General features: G+C 46.1%; 1 protein-coding gene across 1 annotated transcript; it reads left to right on the top strand.

Annotated features, from left to right (window-relative positions):
- The first annotated feature begins 530 nt into the window (after window positions 1-530).
- HMGXB3 (HMG box domain containing 3) lies at window positions 531-20,062 on the top strand. Its single transcript, XM_014948277.1, has 20 exons — window positions 531-703; window positions 2,168-2,315; window positions 2,733-2,907; window positions 3,351-3,914; window positions 4,559-4,657; window positions 6,235-6,366; window positions 8,393-8,805; window positions 9,165-9,340; window positions 9,637-9,734; window positions 10,255-10,353; window positions 10,852-11,001; window positions 12,704-13,005; window positions 14,412-14,539; window positions 15,133-15,264; window positions 15,536-15,720; window positions 16,315-16,534; window positions 17,611-17,744; window positions 18,152-18,268; window positions 18,695-18,904; window positions 19,546-20,062. Exons 2-20 carry the CDS (start codon window positions 2,170-2,172, stop codon window positions 20,014-20,016), a joined length of 3,951 nt encoding a protein of 1,316 aa, XP_014803763.1. The 5' UTR covers window positions 531-703; window positions 2,168-2,169; the 3' UTR covers window positions 20,017-20,062.

The raw sequence follows: 20,062 nt of genomic DNA, 5'->3' as shown, positions 1-20,062 counted from the left end.
GAATCACCTCCCGCGGCCATCTGGCCACACTTCTCTTGATGCAGAGGAGAAGAGAAGTACCAGGCCTGTACCTGCTACTCCCAGGAAGGAGGAAAAGTGGAAAAAACCTGGGAAAACAGTGGGAAATCGGGCCAAAAGCCTGCCCAGCGCCACTGAAGGAGGCGAAGACGGCGGTGCCGCTCCAGCAGGGCGCACTCCCCGCTTTCAGCGGCCTACATCCTCCTGCTAATTGCGTTCTAACTGCGCTCTAATTGCGCTCCCGCCCGCCCCGCTCCCTGAGGTAAATGGGCGGGAAGGGGGTTTTGCGCGTGCCGCCTCTCCCCTCCCCTCTCCACCGCGAGGGGCCGCCGCGCGCAGGCAGGAAAAATGACCCCTCCCGGCCACCGTCCCTCCTCCCGGTGTGGCCCCGCCCCCTTCCCGCCCTCACGCCGCGACCCGGATGGTGTTGCCGCCGGTGCTTCCGGTGGCGGCGGGCGGCCGGCGAGGCGCGGGGTCTGGCCCTCTCTCCGCCTTGCCTCCACCCGCTGCACAGCCGGCCCAGCATGCCGGGGCGGCCCGCCCCGCCTAGCCCTTCCGTCCGCTCCGCTCTATGCGGCTGGCCCGTCGCTCCCCCGCTGCCTCCTCCCCGTCGCTGCGCCCCGGCTGGGACGTGACCGCAGCTCGCTTCGCCTTCTCCGAGCGCTCTCCTCCCCGCCGCCGCCCGGTGAGTGGCCGAGGCACCGGGGCCTTTCCTCGGGGAGGGAAGGGGGGACACCTGGGAGGGTTCAGCGGGGCCGAAGGGGACCCCGCCGCTCCGCTTGGCCTCGGGCGCTGCGGAGGAGACGGGGCCGCCCTTTAACGGGCTTTGGCTTGTCCCGGTTTTCTTGCACCTGAGCCCCGGTGGGAGTTGCCCCTTATCGTATAATCCTAGATTGGGCCGGGCCGGAAGGGACCTCCAAAGGTCATGTAGTCCCACCTCCCGCAGCCAGCAGGGACACCCCCGACTAGACCAGGTGGCCCAGGGTCATGTGGAGCCTCACCTTGAATATCTCCAGGGATGGGGCCTCGATCACCTCCCTGGGCAACCCGTACCTGTTCCACCACCCTCATAGTAAAGAACTTGTTCCTCATCTCCAATCTAAACCTGATGTTCTTCAGCTTAAAGCCATTGCCCCTCGTCCTGTCACTGCAGGCCTTTGTAAACAGACTCTCCCCAGCCTTCCTGTAGCCCCCCTCAGGGACTGGGAGGCTGCTATGGGGTCTCCCCAGAGCCTCCTCCAGGCTGAACAACCCCAGCTCCCTCAGCCTGTCTTCATAGCAGAGGTGCTCCCAACCCCTGGTCATTTTCATGGCCCTCCTCTGGACCCGCTCCATCAGGTTCATGTCCTTCCTATATTGAGGGCTCCAGACCTGCACACAGTGCTCCAGGTGAGGTCTCACTAGAGTAGAATGGCAGAAATCACCTCTCTGGATCTGATAGCAACACTTGTTTTGATGCAGCCAGGATGTGATTTGCCTTCTGGGCTGCAAGTGCCCTCTGCCTGCTCAGGTCCAGCTTGTTGTCCATCAGCACCCCCAAGCCTCTTTCCTCAGGGCTGCTTTCTAATACCTCATCCCCTGGCCTGTATTGATATTGAGGATTGTTCCAGCCCAGGTGCAGAACCCTGCGCTTGCTCTTGTTGAACCTCATGAGGTTCACCAGGCCTTATCTCCTGAGGCTTCTCCAGCCCTCTCTGCTTCCCAGCACCGAGGAGGCTGGAGCTGTCATTGGTGTTAAGCGAGGAGCCCCAGAGATCTTCTGGTGGGTAAGAGGATTATGAGGCTTCCCTGCTTATTCAGCCTCTGCCCTTGCTTTTCTGGCTGTGATGTCTTGTGGCTGGACACCCGCTTGCCGGGCGTGAGGCTCATTCCAGACTACCAAATTTACCCAAGAGTTTCTGGGGGAAATGCAGCTTTTAAGTGCAGATGCAGTGTGTCTGCCCTGAACGGATGGTATTGAGGTCAGAGTAATAAAGGGTGTTTTCTTCTAAAAATAGATAACTAGCTAACACCTAGTTATCTTGGTTAATTAAAGTCAATCTTACGGGCCAGTGATGCTGTCAGTTTACAAAGGTGATTAAGAGCAGCCTTTGTTGGGAGAAATGTTGCATAACTTGGCGGGTGCGTAACACGAAACGTGTTTTTATAGCAATGGAGGCTCCGTATGACGGCACTGAAGTAACTGTGGTAATGGAGGAAATAGAGGGCACTTACGCTTACGCATCACCGGTGCCCTCTAAGAAGAAAAAGAAATATAAAAGTACTGGTGATCATGGAGAAAAAGCCAAAAAACCTAGGTAAGTTCTTTCTGTTTTCATTTAGCGCTTGGGTAGGATATGGCAGGAGTTTCCCTTGTTTCTGATAGAGTGAACTTTACAGTTTGCTTGGAACACTTCATAGTGTAAAACTTCATGTATAAAAAAATTAGCTTGACCTTTGGGCCTGCCCTGACATCCTTGTCTTTATATGTGCTATCATTGCTCAATCTAAAGTTTGTTTACCCCAGAATAATTTGCCTTAGGCTCTTTCTCCTTACTTCAGACCTTCTCTCAGAATCGTAATTTTCATTTGATTAACAAATACATTTAGAAGAAGAATTGAATGTAATGTGCTTGTCACTTGACCTTGGGACAATCATAAACCTTGTGCATTTCTTTTTGCAAAGGAATTTATGTGGAATGATGTTAATGTTTCAGTCTCTGGTCTCGTTTCAGATCTGCTTACCTCCTCTACTATTATGACATTTACTTGAAAGTACAGCAAGAGCTCCCCCACCTCCCTCAATCTGAAATCAACAAAAAGATCAGTGAGAGCTGGAGGTTGCTCAGTGTGGCTGAAAAAAGCTATTATTTGGAGAAAGCCAAGCTAGAGAAAGAGGGATTGGACCCGGTAAGTCACCTTTGTGGCAGTTCTTTGCCATGTGAAGAGAGAGGCACTTGGCTGCTTATGCAGCACTTTGTGGGGGGATTTAACCATAGATTCCAGTTGTATTTCTGCTTAGGACAGAAGAAGCAATGCATGAGGCCACTGCCTCTTCCTTCTGCCTTCTGTTCGCTCAAGAGATGATGTTTAGAAATTCAAGAAGGATATGTCTAGTACCCGCTGATGGGGATGGTAGTTATTTTTGTGTCATGTCATCAGGGTGATTGATGGTAAAGTGGATGATAAAGCCAGGGCTGAGAGGGATTCTGCAGGCTCTGTCACAGGGAGAAATTCCCAGCAGACTACTTCAGAAAACCAGTTGACCTTTGGGTACTAAAATAGCAGGATTGAGAACTGAATTCCTTCCTTTTCTCATATTCATTTATTCCTTACTCTGTTTTTGCCAACAGAACTCCAAGGTGTCCACTCGAACTGCAGTAGTTCCAGACATTCCAGGATTCCGTAAGATTCTTCCTCGCTCAGATTATATAATTATCCCCAAAACCACTCTTCAGGAGGACAGGAGCAGGCAGTCGCTGGAACTGTGTGTGACACAAGGTCAGGCGGGGTCGGAAGGGTTAGCAGCTCCCACCAATGTCACAAATGTCTCCCGTGATGCTGTGCAAAACATCCTTTCCGTGGACTCGAGCCACGTTGGCATTTCTGAGCAGTGCATTGCCATCGAAGGACTCGCAGAAGAAGCTGCCTCCTTTGGTCAGCCAGATGCCGTGGAAGAAGTGGTTGCGTCAGAGGTTCTCTCTCACTATGTTGGGCCCGTGACAGAGAAAGTGGCTGGAGATATCCTCTTGGATGAAGCTTCCTTGGAAATAGAAGGGCAACCATATCAGACAGCCCGGGTAGTTATTGAAGAGACTCTGGTCAGCAGCTCCACGGACATCTCCAATGGGAGCATCGCCGTGGGCCGTCCTCAGGTTTCAGATGGTGTGTCTGTGGTGACCGTGGTCACGGGGAGGGTAAGTTATTCTTGTGACACTCAGGCTCCCGTCAGTGTCTCACCTGAAGTGTCCCAGTGCTGTTTAACACATTTTGCATGAGATCTTTGGTGGCTGCAGGAGATGGGTGTTTCCCAGCGTGCTCACGCTCAGGGGTGAGGGAAAAGGTGACTTCTGTAACTCAGTGATTGCAGCGTCCCTGCTGCAGATTGGCTCGTCAAATGCTGATATCACTTGTGTTTTAAGTGTCTTAAGGAGTTTTTAAAAATTATTTCTTATAACAGTATTGGGGTGGGTTCCACAGTTGGACTACAAGATTTTGGGGAGAAAAAATGTTATCTCTGTGCCCCTGATAGTTGTTTTCTTGGTTGCAGAGAGGTAGAAGGGAGTCCTTTTAAGTTGAGGTGTTAGGGAAAGGTTATAGAAAACCTTATTCTGTGAAGAATTTTATCTGCTATTTTCAATTTCAAGTTGTAGAGAGTTTGGTAATTTCTAGAGTAGACCTGGTAAGGCTGTTGCTTTTGAAATGATCACTCTTCTTTCCTGTTTTCTGATCTCATTAATCTTTAAGACATATGTTCAATGGTAACGTTCATGAAAAGGTGGGACACGGGTCACCAGGTCTCTTACTTCCTGCATGTATTTTCCCTTTGGCTTCATTTTAGGATACTGAAGAGAGTAGCTCCTCCACACCGGCTACACAGTTTATTATGTTACCTTTGCCAGCTCATTCTGTTGTGGAGAACCCAGCATCAATCAAATTGGTAAGAAATTTAGAGTCTTGTGTGATCGGTTAAGGTATTGGATGTATTACCATAGGCTTGTCTTAAAGATGTTAGCATAGGAAGGGTTTGGTCATGGTCTGGTTCTTAATCCAGTTTGGAATCATCATGTCAGTTGATATATTTCTTGTCCCTGATTTTATGCCTTGTGTGTGCTGATGGGGGTCTGTGACTTTTTCTAGAGTGTCTTAAATGCGCCTGTTCCTGCTGCCTTCATCCTCAAGGAGTTCTTGGAAACTGATGAAGTAGATAGTGCCATCACAACACATCTGGCCAACAGCAGTTCCTGTGTTGCCCTTTTCAGGATCTGTGTAGCCATCTACGTTCTCTGCTTGGATGCATATTTGTTTTCATAAAATGCCAGTGTCCATTCCTTTAAAGACAAGAATCTGCTCTTGTGAGAGGAACGTGTGAGCTCCCCAGCCTCGTGGGTGGCTGTCGCTTTGGCCGCGTGGCAGGAGAGGAGCAGGGACCTAATGTTTTGTGAACCCACAAAAGGGTTGTGTGGCTTGTTGCATGAGGAACAATAGTATTGTTTCTCTAACCACTCCAGCCACCTGTATTTCTGCAGCCCTTGTAGGACTTCACTGTGCAGTCAGCCCTGCAACTCCCAGTGTTGTATAAGCTGGCATCAAATCCTGTTTTCCATGTCCTCTGTGCTTCCAGCTGGTGGGACACTGCAGATATTTATAGTGGCGCATAGCGTGATATTCTTCTAGGTGTCTTAGGGAGAATGGAATTACCTCAGGTTTGTGTTCCTGAGGAGAAATACCTCGCTTAAATTGTCCCATTTCTGTGACAGCAGCACTTGCATTTCTAGAAAAAAACATATCTAGTTAGAGACTTGCGGCACAACAGCTCCCTCAGGAGTGTCGAGTACAGAATATCGAGAAGTGCTATGCTGACAAATACTCAACGTGTTGATGCAGTTGCCCTGGCAGAGATGATGGGTTCTGCTTTAGTTGTCTTTATAAATAGCACCTGGTGGTGTTGGCTGCAGCAGTTTATAGCAAGTTACACTAAAGCACCAGGGGGTATTTGACCATTGCACACAACAACAAATTACTGATGAAAACTGCCTCTGTGTCATGAGAGCTTGTCTTCAAGTCTTGTCGCCCCGTTGACGTGAATGTTCATCGCATCTCACCTCACTGTGGACTGTTGTTTGAATCATTTTTATACTATCTTATCGTATTCATAGCCATATTCATATTTATAATCACATTCATGTTCATAATCGAACTGTTACATTACTGTAAATGCACAGTTAGCTTCTCCAGTAGGTTATATGCATCGTTCATCTCTGCTTTGCAATTTGAGCTAAATTCTAGTAATACTAAAGGCTCTTGTGTAGACTGAATGTTTAGACTCAGAGTAGTTACGGTGCTGACTCACGCTGATCCAACTCTGTGGTGGCTGATCAGTGAAAGGAATAATAGTGGAGGGCTGGTGGTTTGCTGAATAACGTTTGTGAAGGGCTTGCGAGGAAAAAGGGAGTAATGAGAACAGCTTTGTTTTTTTCAGCTCTCTAGAGAAATTCTTGACAACTCTCGTTTCAGACAACCACCTATACTCGCAGGGGACATGGAAATTGCACCAATCCTGGCTGTTCCTTCACCTACGTCACCAGGCACAAGCCACCAAAATGCCCGACGTGTGGGAACTTCCTGGGAGGGAAGTGGATCCCAAAGGTAAATATGCCTGTTGTTCCCTGATTTTTGGACAACAAGTGCTGGTTTTGTGAATGCCTGATATTTCTAGGCCTGTTGATCTAGCATAGGAGGTCAAATATGCCAGAAATGATCCCTGTGCTTGTGCTGGAGCAAGTCACCATTGCAGAAGATACTTGGCTGAGGTGACACAGACGCAAAATCACCACACCTTGGGTAAAGATGCCACTTGTGATGCCAATATCAGAATAGGTGGGGCTGCATTTGGTATCTCTTATTGAGAGGACAGGCATTTTTCTGGCCCTCTGCTTGCGTTATAGTTCCTGTCACTGCAAGGCATTGCTTGATCTTCTTTCTACAGCCCTAGCTGAGTGCAAGGATTTGATCAAACCATTTGTTTTGCAGTAATTTATCTGCTTTTGAAGTTTTTCTAAAAATTGATGCTTTCTGTGGTCTTTCATCATCTTTTTTTCAACAGAAAGGAGGAACAATACTATAGTAGGTATATGATCCTTTGGGAGCTTGCTAATAAAGTTGATCTTGTGGAAGCTGAAGTTCTGTAGGGTATTGTTGACTTGTGGCCATGTGTCTGGTTATTATTGATGTTCTGACCTTTGGCTGGAAGGAAATTCTCAGGTGTTGGTGGAGTTAGGAAGTTTGTTCGAGCGGAAAAGTCTTTCTCCACACGATACCTACTCTGCTTAGTTACTGGTATCTCTACTAACTGTATACAGCAAAAACTCCACTTGCTCCTTAAACCTTGGCAATGGTAATTAGTCAGCTCTGAACAGATGTGTGTTCGTTAAATTTCTGTCTGAAACAAGGCTCCTCAGGCACAAGTTAAAGGATATTCTCTGTGAAAATTTGCATTGACATTGAGTGGCTTTATGTGGATTTTTTCTGAACCTCCTTTGTTTTGTGTCTAGATCCATTAAGCATTTAGGGGGAAGAACTTTTTTAGGCAGCATACAAACTCTGTAGTGGTAGTGTCTGAGCTGATGGCTGGGCTTCCTACGTGATAGGCTACAAATAGTGATGATGGCTTCTTAGCTTTTGTTCTCTAAACCTGCTGAAGTGGATAGACAGCTAACTGCAAAAACATGTTTCTGTCTGACTATGGCATGCCTGCTCCTGTTAAATCCTTTATTGATTAGAGCTGAAAGGTTTTAGAGGAAGTTTTCTTTCTGGCTTTCAGAACACATTTGCATAAACAGTTCTACTTGTTTTTATGGTGTCATGCCTTGGGAAAAACATGCAGCAGCAGTTTTTTTTAACCGGTAATAACATTAGTAAAACTGGAAGTAAATGTATGCGTACCTTCCTGTTCCTTAAAAAGAAAAGGGACTAGGTTAGAAATTGTCTGTTTTTAAAAACCTAGGTTATCCTTCAAAGTATGAACTCTGTAGAGAGCTTAGAATTGTGTTTATCATGCCAGAAACTCTTGATTCCATTTCTGATATGTCTTTGCATATTACTTATTCAGTGTTCGTCGTATCTTCATTGGCCCAAATACACGGCCTTAGTCTTGAAAGTAACATTTTTCTTAAAGTCAGAAAACCTTCCCGAGTGATTCTGTTTCCTGACTTGCCCAAGTGCATGCTTTTCTGAATGCACATATCCATAAGATACAAGTTCTCTATCCCTTTGGTTCCTCAGTAGTGTGGCAGAACAGACAGTGTCAGAGCTGAAGCTCTGAAAGGGGAGCGTAGGAGGTGGGTCCTTCTTACAGAGAGTGGTGGGTGAGTTTGTGATGTTGATGCTAATGGTGTCACTTGAGGGAGTTTAAGAAAGACTGATTCTTCAAAGTAAACAGTGTCTAAAAATAATACGTGAAGGGCCAGGAGGCTACACGAAATGTTAACAGGGACTTTGCTGTCGTAGGAGATGATGTCTTTCTGCTCTCATACAATTCACTTCTTAAACACTTAAGATTTTGCTGTTTTGATCCAGTGTTAAATAGGCCATGGCAAACCTGGCATATGTGAAGGGAACTTACTTATCTGGGAAAGTGTAAAGCTCTGAAATATGTCTATCTCTTTGTTTCCAGGAAAAGCAACCAAAAAGCAAATCTGAGCCAAATTCAGGCACCTCTCTTAAAACCCCGGCAGCTAAAAGAGGTCAGCAGTCAGCGTTCACAGAACCAGCAGCTGTTAGCGAGAGCACCTCCAAGTCTGCCTTGGAAAGCTCTGAAGCTGTCAGCCAGCTGCTGAACGCCGTGCCTGTTGGAGGGCAAATGCAGGAGAAGGAGTGGGAGGAAGTGATCATCTCCGAGGCTCACATTCTGGCCAACAACGTGCTTGCTGAGGACAGGGGGAGTGCTGTCGGAGCGATGCTGGGTCAAGAGAGCCAACGGCAAGGAGGCTCGTCCTCGGAGCAGGCAGAAAAAGATAACTTAGGGCTGGGGATGCCACCCTCTTCCGAGGTGCCAAGTCCAAATGCCTCTGCAAAAAAGCCGGTGGGGTGAGTCAGTTTTCCATATGTTATGGGAGTGTATGATGTCTGTTGTGTGCTGATGGGACTAATCCAAGAAATTGAAGGCTGTTGGCAGTGCTTCCTGTAAGACCTGTTCTGTTCACTGTCTGTTTTCTGCCAGTTCAGAATTGTTCCTTTGAGATTGTTTTGTCCATTAGAGCTAATTTATTTTTTTTAAAGTGACAAACTGCAATCACAGGGCACGTATATCCTTAGCACTATTTCTCCTTTCTACTGCAATAGCTGTAATTATTGTACTAGTAAAACACAGTTCAGGGAAGAGAAAAAAATTGAGGCTGTGGGGGGAACCATGGAATTTTTTTCCGATCGCAGCTCTTGTCTTTCAGAATGGATGCTCCAGCTGCTACACACAAAGGACAAGAAGTAAAGAGTAAACCAAGACCTAAGCCCTCCTTGCTGGCTGCAGCAAGACCCATGCGAGCCATTCTGCCTGCACCAGCCAGTGTGGGGAGAGAAACTAGCACAGAACAGCCAAGCAACAGACAGGCTTTTGCAAATGCCGGTAAAAGCAGTCTTCTCTGGTGTGCTTTGGGAGTGGGGATGTTTCCTTACCATATTGATATGGTCTCTGTCAAATAACAAGATATGTCTGAAGGGAGATAGTGACCTACCCTAGAAAAAAACCCCACTCTTTCTCTCTGAGAATGCAGGTAAATGGGCTGTGAAACACCTGCTTGGGTCGTTTCAGGTTCAGAGGCAAAATCTCACATGACTATGGTGGCAAATAGTAAAGATGTCAGAATGAAACAGGACCTGTTTTCTCATATCTAACCTGCTGCTTCATTTTTTTCCTTCAAGACAAGCATTCCCCTGTGAGAACATCAGGCTTGAAGCCCAGTACGCTGAAACAATTAGGCCAATCGATTCTGCAGCCACCAAGTGCCGAGGAGCGAAAGGTACCTTTGGTTTGTTCTTCAAATCCATACTATTTTCCTGTGGGACATTTTCCCCAGATGAGGGATATGACCTGGGTGGTGAGAAATAGCACGTAAAAACGTAGCAGCCTTATGATGATGAAATCTGTGACTGACAGTTTTTATGGGGTGGCTCGGAAGCAGCACGAATGGTAGATGGCTGAGTGCAGGGACTGAACTGAGAGATGCTGTTGGCTGCTTTGAGAACCTCCCAGCTACTTCCAGAAAATGTTTTGAGGATCTGCTGGTGCTTTGATAACCTGACATGCAATACTGAGACTTTCACCTGTGAAGTATGACTGGATATGCCAAGATGCTGGAATACTTCTATTTGAATCGTAATGTCTTAGTATGAAAAACAGTGTGTTGTAGCCCTCTGATATTAAATTAACAGTAATTGATTTCTCTGGGGCAAAAAATGCTAATAGGTATTGCTTACAGGATGTGTGTATTCATTAGTATGTGTCTCATGGGTGCTGTTTTTATTGCTTTCAATCTTTAGCTCCACAGTGCTTTGACCAGCAGGGCGTCTCAGGTTAAAGTCGTGGAGGTCAAACCAGACATATTCCCTTCCTACAAGTACAGCTGCACCGTAACCTTGGTGAGATTTTTTCAGATGGTCTGACTTAAGCCATGGGGAGTGTCATCTCTGGGACGAGACCGTTCTGTGACTTTTGTTTTACTGACTTGCAGAAATGTATCTCATAGTTGACGTGAAACAATGTGTACTTTGTGTGTCTTATGCTGACTTAGTCCAGGGTGACTGTACCCTGTTGCAGTCATGTTTGGCACCTTGTTGAGAGCTGGATTTTTCTTCATGTCCCAGCATAATCCCCATCCTTTCCTTGAGTTCAGCAGGAGGATCAGTGGTTTCTGAATGAGTTTAATGTGTGAGTGTTTGCGGTCTCTGGAACTGATGCCAAAATGCTTGAGTGCCAGTTAAAATATTCTGTGCAAAGTGACAGGGCCTGCTATTTGACCTTTAAATGAGGTGTTATAAAGTGGTGAAAAAACACATGATACTCAGGCAGACTTTTCTAGAATCTTGTTGGCGTCTAAAAGTCAAGGTCAGCAAACATTTCCTTTTTGTCTCATTCAGGATTTGGGACTGGCAACATCACGTGGCAGAGGGAAATGCAAGAACCCCTCTTGTAGTTACGTGTATACAAATAGGCACAAGCCACGGATCTGTCCAAGCTGTGGATACAACCTTGCCAAAGACAGAGCTGAGAAAACAGCAAAATCCCTGGTAAGGCTCAGAATAGTTTGTTTTATCAAATGGCTATTGTGGAGTGGGTGGGGAGGTACCTTAGTTTGAGTTCCCATGGGAACACGTTAATTACTTTTCATTATGTTAAGCTTTTCTAACAGATTAATGTCCTGTTGAAAATACTTGTTATGATGATTGTATTGTCCAGCCTCCTGCATTAATGGTGCTTCAGGCTGAGAATGAGACTGAGTGAACTCAGTGCTACCACTGGATGTCTCTGTAGCTTAAAAATGCTTAGGATGTGTCGGTACATGCTGGGGAAATCACCCCTAAAGTCACATTTGTTGTGTCAGCTTTGTTCAACTTGAGACTTCATCAAGAAACTCCCGAGTATGCTCTGCTTTGTGACCACTTTGTGGCTAATGTCAATTGAATTAGTACATCTTGTATTAGAGCTTCCTATTTTTAGGGGTTTGTAGTGCAACTTTACTTCCAGCCTGAATTTATTTCTGGATGTAGTATTTTATTTCTGTTGTAAAAATATATTCTTCAATTTTCTGCTGTTCTATGTGGATGTAAATAATGAATTCTGGTTTTTGTTTGTTTGGGGTTTTTCTGCATTTAAGTTTCAAAGGTTAGCTCTTCTCATACAGAATTTTGTTTGTTTGTTTTTAAAAACAAAGAGGAGCTGTCCTGTTCTTAGCTGAAATGCCCACTCAGCATATAGACAGGCTACATTTTAGTCTATGTGGTAATATGATTCTTCCACTTGCCTTTTTTATTTTGAAGAACATAACTTTGTGTAGCATTTTTTAAAAAAAAACAAACAAACTGAAATTGCCTGTGTGAAACTCACGCATAAGCAGCTGTATAAGGAACAGCAGTGCGCTTAGCTCAGCTTGCATTTTTGCATGTGCCTTGTCTCTTCCTCATTTACTTTTTTTTCTTATTTGCTGGTTCTAGCTCTATTTAACATTCCCATCACACAGTTCATTGTTGTCTGCGCTTTTGGACTGGTTATTTATCTCATGGCTAGACTAGACAGAAAAACAGGGCGAAATGTTGGCAGAAGAGTTTAAGTGATTAAACAGATTGGCCTGATTGCCTTCTCGCTGTTCTTCTGAGCCACACAGAGTTTCATTCTCCTGTGTGTGCATTTTGTCTTGATGGCATATGTGTGTTGGGAGGTGTGTATCTAAGGTCTATAGCTGATCAATTGTAATTGATAGGTGTATTTCATACATCGCAGTCCCTAGTTTTCACTGAGCACTTGTCTCCCCTCACTTCTGGAGAGCAGTGCAGACTGCTGTGGCTGTCTGAGCATGTTAGGCAGGAGAATGTGCTTGATAACCCATGGAGAAAGGCTGTGATGATTGCCAGGGTCATTGAGGTGTTTATATGCCCCTTGATTGTTGCCCTCATCCTCTTGATCCTCTATGTCTCCACTAACACTCCAGTTTACTGGCAAATCTGTGATGGTCTAGCAGTATTATAGGAGTTCCTGAAAGGCTAGGGTGTAATAAAGTATTTTTCATGAAGTTACTTAGGCTTGAAGCCCCTGTCTGGGGTTCAATGATTGAGCAGTGGAGTAGAAGTCAGCTGGGTACAAAGGTTACTGTGTTTCTGCTACCTTTTATGATTTCTTTGGGCTTCTTAATATTTCATCACTGTGCTTGCTGTTGTGCTTCAAACCACAGACACTTGCGTAGTTGAAGATGTGAGTGTTTGACTTGCTTTCTAGGAGGTCAGTCCAGGTCAGTCTGATGTGCTGAACACCAGCGAGCCCCTAACCCCATCCCAAAAAGAGATCCAGCGTCAATCCACCCTGCAGCTGCTGCGCAAGGTAATGCAGATCCCGGAGAATGAGTCGGAACTGGCCGAAGTCTTCACCCTCATCCATGAGCTCAACAGTTCGCGGCTCATCCTGTCCAACGTGAGTGAGGAGACGGTCACCATAGAGCAGACCTCCTGGTCAAACTACTATGAGTCTCCATCTGCGCAGTGCCTCCTCTGTAACAGCCCACTGTTCAAAGGGGGACAGAAGTAAGATTCTGTTTTGGACTTGTGACTCTTTCAACCTCGTGCTGATGTTCTATGCTCCCAGGCCTGCCTGAAATAAGTATTTGCTTTAGCCCCTGGTAGTGATGCTGGTGTAAGTGACACTGAATAAGCTGTGTGTGTGTGGGGAAAGGGTTTAGCTGGTTAGCAATAAGCTGTTTCTGTTTCTCCTGTGCAGCGTAGTTTGTCATGGTTATCGTTTCTGTACAGCAGGAGAGCTTGATCAAAGAGTGACTGCTAAGTTCAGATGTAATATTTTTTCTTCTTGAAACGGAATCTTCTCGTTAGTCATCCCTTCTTTATTTCCCAGTCTGATGTTTTGAGGCTGACAGAAGCAAAGTTGTGGAATTATAGATGTGCATTATGTGACTTCCCTCTTCTCTCTCTTCCTGATCCGAATATTTCCTGTGTGGATCTTTTTGCTTATGGTGTTTTCGTTCTTTTCATGGCTGAGCGTGGGCTTGAGTAAGTTCTTTTTTGGAACAAATATCCAAATTGAAACCTGAAGGACTTCCAGAAATTACCATGTATCTAGATTACCTTTACCAGATTTGTATAAAAGCCCATAGGATGTCTCCTCACTAAGTCTGCCAAACATCCTCCTGTTACCAAAAGCCTGAGCTGAAATGTTTCCCGCAGCAAATTGTCGGGTCGTTTACTGTTGTGTTTCTTTCTTCAAACTAGAAGATTTTCTTGATACCAATTAAGGATACTTGCTTTGGTCAGGCTAGCACTAATTAAGATTTTTCCAGCAGAGATACTTTTTATACTTAGTAATTCTTGCAGAACAGAGCTATCTTGCACCCGGTCCCTCACCCTGTGACTTACCAACCCGTGCATTGTAGATCCTTGTTTTGATCCACTGCTTTTTGATCCCTTGTAGATACACTCTGCATGTGGGACTCTCACATGTGCCTGTGTAGGCTCTAATTAAACCTCTGCCAGTAGGAGGGAGGTAGTTTTGACTTTGATTCCTGTTTTCTCAGGTGGACAGCTGTATTTCTGCCACTAGGGCACAACTGGCAGGCTGTCAGGTAGAATGTGTTGCTCATCACCTTTTGTTGTCCCATGGCAACAGGGCTGGTGCTTCTCCCAGGGCTGCTGGGGCCGTGGGTTTTCTCCACCTCTCAAATACTGTGTGTAACGTTTGAAACTGGAGAGATGCTGTAGTTCTGTTTAAAAAAAAAAAAAAAAAAAGGCAGCGACCTGACTCTGCCAGGGGAAACCATTTTAAAATCTAACATTTTTTTTCTGGCGTTCTGTGATGTGAACTGGCTTAGACTGACATACTGATGAACTGATCTCAACTAGAACATTTAAGTTGTTACTTTGGGACTGGACTGAAAAGCCTGTTGGCCTGACTCTGAGTTGTCTTTTGTTCTCTGTTACAGTTCCCTTGCTGGTCCTCAGGAGTGCTGGCTGCTGACAGCTAACAGGTTACAGGTGGTTACAGCTCAGGTCAAAGTGTGCTTGAACCCACAGTGTCTGGCCCTCCACAGCTTCACTGATATTTACACAGGTAGGAAAAATGCAAGTGTTCCAACTTACAGCATGGCTGCAGTCTGAACCCTTCCGAAACCTTCGACTGTACCAGGGCATTGTCTTTGCACAGAAAAAAAGCTTATTCCCTGCCCCAGTGTATTAAACTTGAATTATTTTTGACTTGTGCTATTCTTCTGCTGCTTCTGCAAGTAAATCTATATTTGTGAGGAAAAAAGTGTATGAGTGCTTTGATAAGGAAGCTGGTGCCTTACGTCTCCTCTGTGTAAGTGACAAATGTTGAGTTCTGCAAGGCGGCCCCTGAGATCGTAGTCAAAGACATCTCTGCAGAGTCCTCTTTTTCAGTGGCAGTCACTGTGAGCCTCCTGCAAGGCAGCATGGAGCTGAGGAGATGGATTGGCTGCTGTTCCTTGCAGCTTTTTAAATTTAAAGGCAACTCAGAAAGGAGCTAATCTCGCTGATGTGCAGAGGGAACAGTCCCAGAAGCACTATCTGCATGTTCCGTTACCCTCTGAACCGTACTCCTGTATGTTGTGTATTGGTAAGGAATATATTCCTCTGTGAGGAAGATCTGGAACCCTACAGACAATGGCTGTCTTGTTTTAACTGCAGGCCTTTTCAATGTGGGTAACAAGCTGCTAGTGAGCTTGGATCTTCTGTTTGCAATCCGAAACCACATTAAACTTGGAGAGGATCCCAGAGTGGCTGTTGGCAATATTCTCGACTCTGTTCAGGAGCAAACTGGTGGGTTTTCTTTCTTGTTTTTTTTTACCATAACACACCAAACTGTGATCTGCTGATAACTGTTAGGTTATAAAAAGGCAAAAGTCACCTATTTTAGTATGGCATGTTTCTGTTAAAGTACTTCTTAAACCCAACAGTACCTCTCTGACCAGTTCTTTGTAACAATTCTCTGGAGAACAGGTTAGTTTGTGTTCTGCATTAGGAGAGTTCTACTATCTCTCCACTGACTTTAGGAAGTGAAAGCTGTAACAGTGGCATGTTCTCTTTTCAGAAAAAAGCCTGAGCCCTGATGAGCAAGTTCAGCTCCAGGAACTGCTGTGCAATGGCTACTGGGCCTTTGAATGCCTAACGGTCCGGGATTACAATGATATGATCTGTGGAATCTGTGGCATAACCCCCAAGGTGGAAATAGCACAGAGGAATGTGGAAAACGTCCTGGCACTTAAAAATATAGAGGTAGGCTTTTCAGAAACTTCACATCCTGTTCGTATTCAAAGCAGATCATAATGACTTTTGCTGACTCTGGTCTTGTAATGCACGATAATTACACGAGACCTTTCTGAGCAGTTTTCTGCTGATGCCTGGCAAGAGGATGTGGCTGGAGTGGTGATGTCTGCGCTTCCTCTTAGAGGTGTTAGTGTATGGTTTGGGGAAAACAAGATCCTCTGTCCCCAGACCACCGCTTTTGTCCAGCACCCTCTGACAGTAGGGACCTTGGGTGAAAGTTGCTGAACTTGGCCTTCTTCCTTTGACCATAAAGACATTCCTTTTTTTTTTTTCTCCAACTGTAGTTTTCTTGGGTGCTGTCTTTTCTAAGGGGGAAAAAAGCCCTACTACTAGTATGCAGCCTGTCTGCGTTTTATGTCAAATAAATGGTTTTGACTCTCACCTAATGAAAAGTGATTGTGGGGAACTCTAGGAGCCTGAAGTCACCTTGTTATACTTGGGCTGAGCACTCTCCTGGGTAGTCCTCATGCCTTGAGTGAGGCTGATGCAAAATTGTGAAAGGAACTATTTATATTTGACCAGTGTGTTTCTTGATCTTTCTAGTTTACTTGGCCAGAATTCTTGCCATCAAGTGAAGTAAATGTAGAAGACTTTTGGTCCACGATGGAGACAGAGGTGATTGAACAGATGGCTTTTCCTTCCAGCATCCCCATCACAAAATTTGATGCCTCTATCGTTGCTCCTTTCTTCCCTCCACTGATGAGAGGACCGATGGTGATCAACACTGAGAAGGACAAGAACCTGGATGCACAGGCAGTGCCAGGTAACAGCACAACTGCTGTTGTGCTTTTTAAAGGAGTGCTTTACGTGGCAGTGACTTCAGTCTTTTGGTGATGTTTAGAGTTGAGAATTGATGATTGCATGACTCTTTGAAAGTTATGTTTGCTGAGAGAAGGCACGAATGCTGGGGTGAGTTCAGCTATTCTCAGGATACTTAGCAGCTTCAACTTTGGCCTGCCCAGTGAAGCTTGAATTCACTGGTGTCCTCTGATGCACTTGAGACATGGAGGATGTGAAAACATGGTACCCCAAGTGAGATACGGTCTGTTTGCAGAGGGGTGCATCCACAACTTGAATGCCAGTTGGTATTTGTTTCCTGTTAGACTGATACTTGGCCTGTGAAAGCTGCAGCAGTGCTTGGTGTCTCAATATCATGATCTCGGTAAAGGGTGAAAAATTTTTTATGGAATTTGAAAGAAGACTTGGAGATGGATGTGTTAGTCCCGATCAACTTTCAGTATATCCAGGGCATTGACTGCATGTAACAAGAAACTGTGGGATGAATAAGCTCAGATGTATGAGAGCTAAATTTATTTAGCGCCCATTTCCCTTAAGAATTTAGGTATTAGGTATAAGAAGGAAAAGTGGCTTTGCAAGCTTAACGAGTTGGCTTTGCAGACTGGGCTGCAGGTGTTTTGGAGAGCTGAGCTGCAGAAGGGCTACATGGGCTTTCATGGAAGTGGAGCTCCAGAGAAAGAGCCAGGGAGGAAGTGTGAAGGGTGATCCTGGAGCTCCTTGGTCCAAAGGCTGCAGTCACATTTCCTTGTGCTCTTCTGACACTTGTCTTTCCTCACATCAGCCCAACCAGTCATTTAAAGGTTACAAAAACTGAGATAGACTTGTGGAGTCTGCAGCTCTGCTGGGCTCAGTCTGGTGACTTCACTAGCAAGGGTCTGAAAGAAGTGTGGGCTGTGACGTGCTTTGGAAATAGGGCTACGCACGGCTTTCTCTTGCTGCAGCTGGTTGTGCAATCTCTGCTTCTGCAGTCTTACGAAGAAATTATTTTGGTGACTTCCCTTCCTGAGAATGAGCGCTGAGACCTGTTTCTTGCCTTTGCAGGTAACGGGAGTGCCTTGGTGAGGCTCCTTCAGGAAGAGAACTTCAGGCTTGAGCTGATAAGCTCTTACAGCGAGGAAGAGCTGCAGAGCTTTCTGACACAGTGCAGCATCCCCTGGGACGCTTCAACTACAAAGGTAATGGCTTGTTTGCCCACCTACAAGCCTGCAGGAGTGGAGCTGTTCTTCATTGTCTTTCCATCATTCACACTTGCCATCCTGGATAATTAACTTCTCCTCTGACTGCACTCAGGGCAGGGGTGGGTTAGAAGCGGATGCCTAGGCAGATTGTAGGGTAATTTACACATGGTGAAATAAAGTGAACCTTTGTGGGCTAGAAGGGAGGAAGCCTGTAATTACCTTGTCACGGGCTCAGCATTGAGTAATTTGTTGTCATCCTCAGGGCGCTGAGTGTGGGATTAGGAAGTGACTGGATGAAGTGCAAATTAGGATTTGGGAGACCTTGCCTGCAGCCTTCTCTCTCTCTGGAGGAGTCCATTAATTTTAGCCTCATACAGACTTTCTCTGGGGCCTGTCTTTTCCAGGACCAGCTCTGCTACTCCCTCCTGGCGCTCTATGAGTTTGTACAGAATGGGACAAGTGTCACACAAGCCTCTGCTGATCACACGGGAGGGAAAGTCTACAAAGTGTGTCCACACCAGGTAAGGAAGGCTGGAGTAAGCCATGTTTTTTCTTACCTAGCTTTTCACTGTTATCTGACTTAGCAGAGTGGAATTCCCCCATTAAATAGAAGCAGTGGAGTGGGCCTCTCTGAGCCCTGGAAATTAAACACGCTGCCTCGAGGGCTTGGAGTATGGGCAGTCCTGCAGGAGATTTCAAGATCAACTACTGATCTAAAGCCTGGTTTTGATGTTGCTGCTGAGGTGGAGCTGAAAATCACCTCTTCCTTGAACATGAGAAAGTGAATGTCTATGAGGAGGAAGCAGAATATCTTTAGAGAAAGTAACTAACTGATTACTGTATTCTCTGAATTACCTGAAAGGAAGCTTAATTTTTTCAAGACTGTATATTTTTCCTTAAGTTTTCAGTTTTATTATGTTGTTTGGTGATAATCCTTTTCTTTCCAGGTTGTGTGTGGCTCAAAGTACATAGTAAGAGGAGAAAATGCCCGGGATCATGTGGATTTGTTGGTTTCCTCACGTCACTGGCCTCCGGTGTATGTTGTTGATACGGCCTCTTCAGTGGCCCTGTGTGCAGACGTCTGCTGTCCTGGCCTGACTTCCCAGATGTGGGGCAAAAACCAGGGCTGCTTCTCTGACCCCATGGATCCTCCTACGGTTAGTTATGTCCACCTATGCCAGTTTCAAGTCAGATTTAAAATAAATTAAAAAAAAAATTAAAAAGTATATGTAACCTGCATTGTGCCTTGAGCTAATTTGGGCAGATAAGTGTCTCCTGACTCATGGCTTAGAATCATAGAATGGTTAGGGTTGGAAGGGACCTCAAAGATCATCTAGTTCCAACCCCCCTGCCATGGGCAGGGACACCTCCCACTAGAGCAGGTTGCTCAAGGCCACAAGGCTTCTTGCTTCTGAGCACAGCGGAAAGTGTTACCTGTTGCTTGGGGCATTGTATGAGGTTTGTGCTCCTTAACAGGGAGAGCTGTGCTGGCAGGGCATTGTAATGGTTCAAATCATGAACTTTGGAGCATGTCGCTTATTTTGACTCACTACTGCTGTTACTTGAGAAATGGGAGAGGAAGAGGGTTGCCAGTGCCATGGGATTATCTCTGAGGGCACACGAGTGAGGAGGGAGTGTACAGAACCATCTTTGTGGCGTTCAGAGGAAGCCTGAATCAGTTACCCCTCCCTGGGTCAGAGCACTGGCTGGAGTTCAGCAGAACGGTAGTTTTGTCTTGTTCTCCTTAACTATGGGGAAGTTGCTTCTTGTTTCTACCTGGTGTATGTTTCTCTCCCAGTACGTGTCCTGCCCTGAACTGCTAGACCAGCACTACAGCGTGGACGTGACTGTGGCCGAGCACTCTGTCCAGCACCCCATCACCAAGTCTTCGGCGCGTCGAATCGTTCACACGGGCTCGGAGCAGAACAGCCCCCGAGACCCGACGGCTCGGCACCACTGCATCTCCCTCTGCCGCGAGCTGGAGCCCTACGGCGCCATCATCGCCGCCATCAACGACAGCAAAACCAGCAACGTCCGCCAAAGGCCCATCACCTTCGACAACGCCACCCACTATTACCTCTACAACCGCCTCGTGGACTTCCTCACCAGCAGGGAAATCGTGAATCGGCAGATCCAGGAGATCGTACAGAGCTGCCAGCCCGGGGAGGTGGTGATTCGCGACGCTCTCTACCGCCTGGGAGTGGCCCAGATTAAAACAGAAACAGAAGAGGATGAAGAGGGGAAGCAGGAGGATGACAGAGGTTGCTGAGTAACGAAAGGGCGTGTTGGTTTCTCTCTCTCTGGTGGTGGGGGTG

Source organism: Calidris pugnax, unplaced genomic scaffold (genome assembly GCF_001431845.1).
Source record: "Calidris pugnax isolate Ruff unplaced genomic scaffold, ASM143184v1 scaffold27, whole genome shotgun sequence".
Lineage (NCBI taxonomy): Eukaryota > Metazoa > Chordata > Aves > Charadriiformes > Scolopacidae > Calidris > Calidris pugnax.
This window is presented reverse-complemented; position numbering and strand designations above follow the sequence as displayed.

Coding starts and splice junctions, on each gene's coding strand:
- HMGXB3 (XM_014948277.1), top strand. CDS start 2,170: ATGGAGGCTCCGTATGACGGCACTGAAGTAACTGTGGTAATGGAGGAA. Junction 11,002..12,703: donor AGAAAACAGCAAAATCCCTG/GTAAGGCTCAGA, acceptor CTTGCTTTCTAG/GAGGTCAGTCCAGGTCAGTC. Junction 18,269..18,694: donor ACAAAGTGTGTCCACACCAG/GTAAGGAAGGCT, acceptor TTTTCTTTCCAG/GTTGTGTGTGGCTCAAAGTA.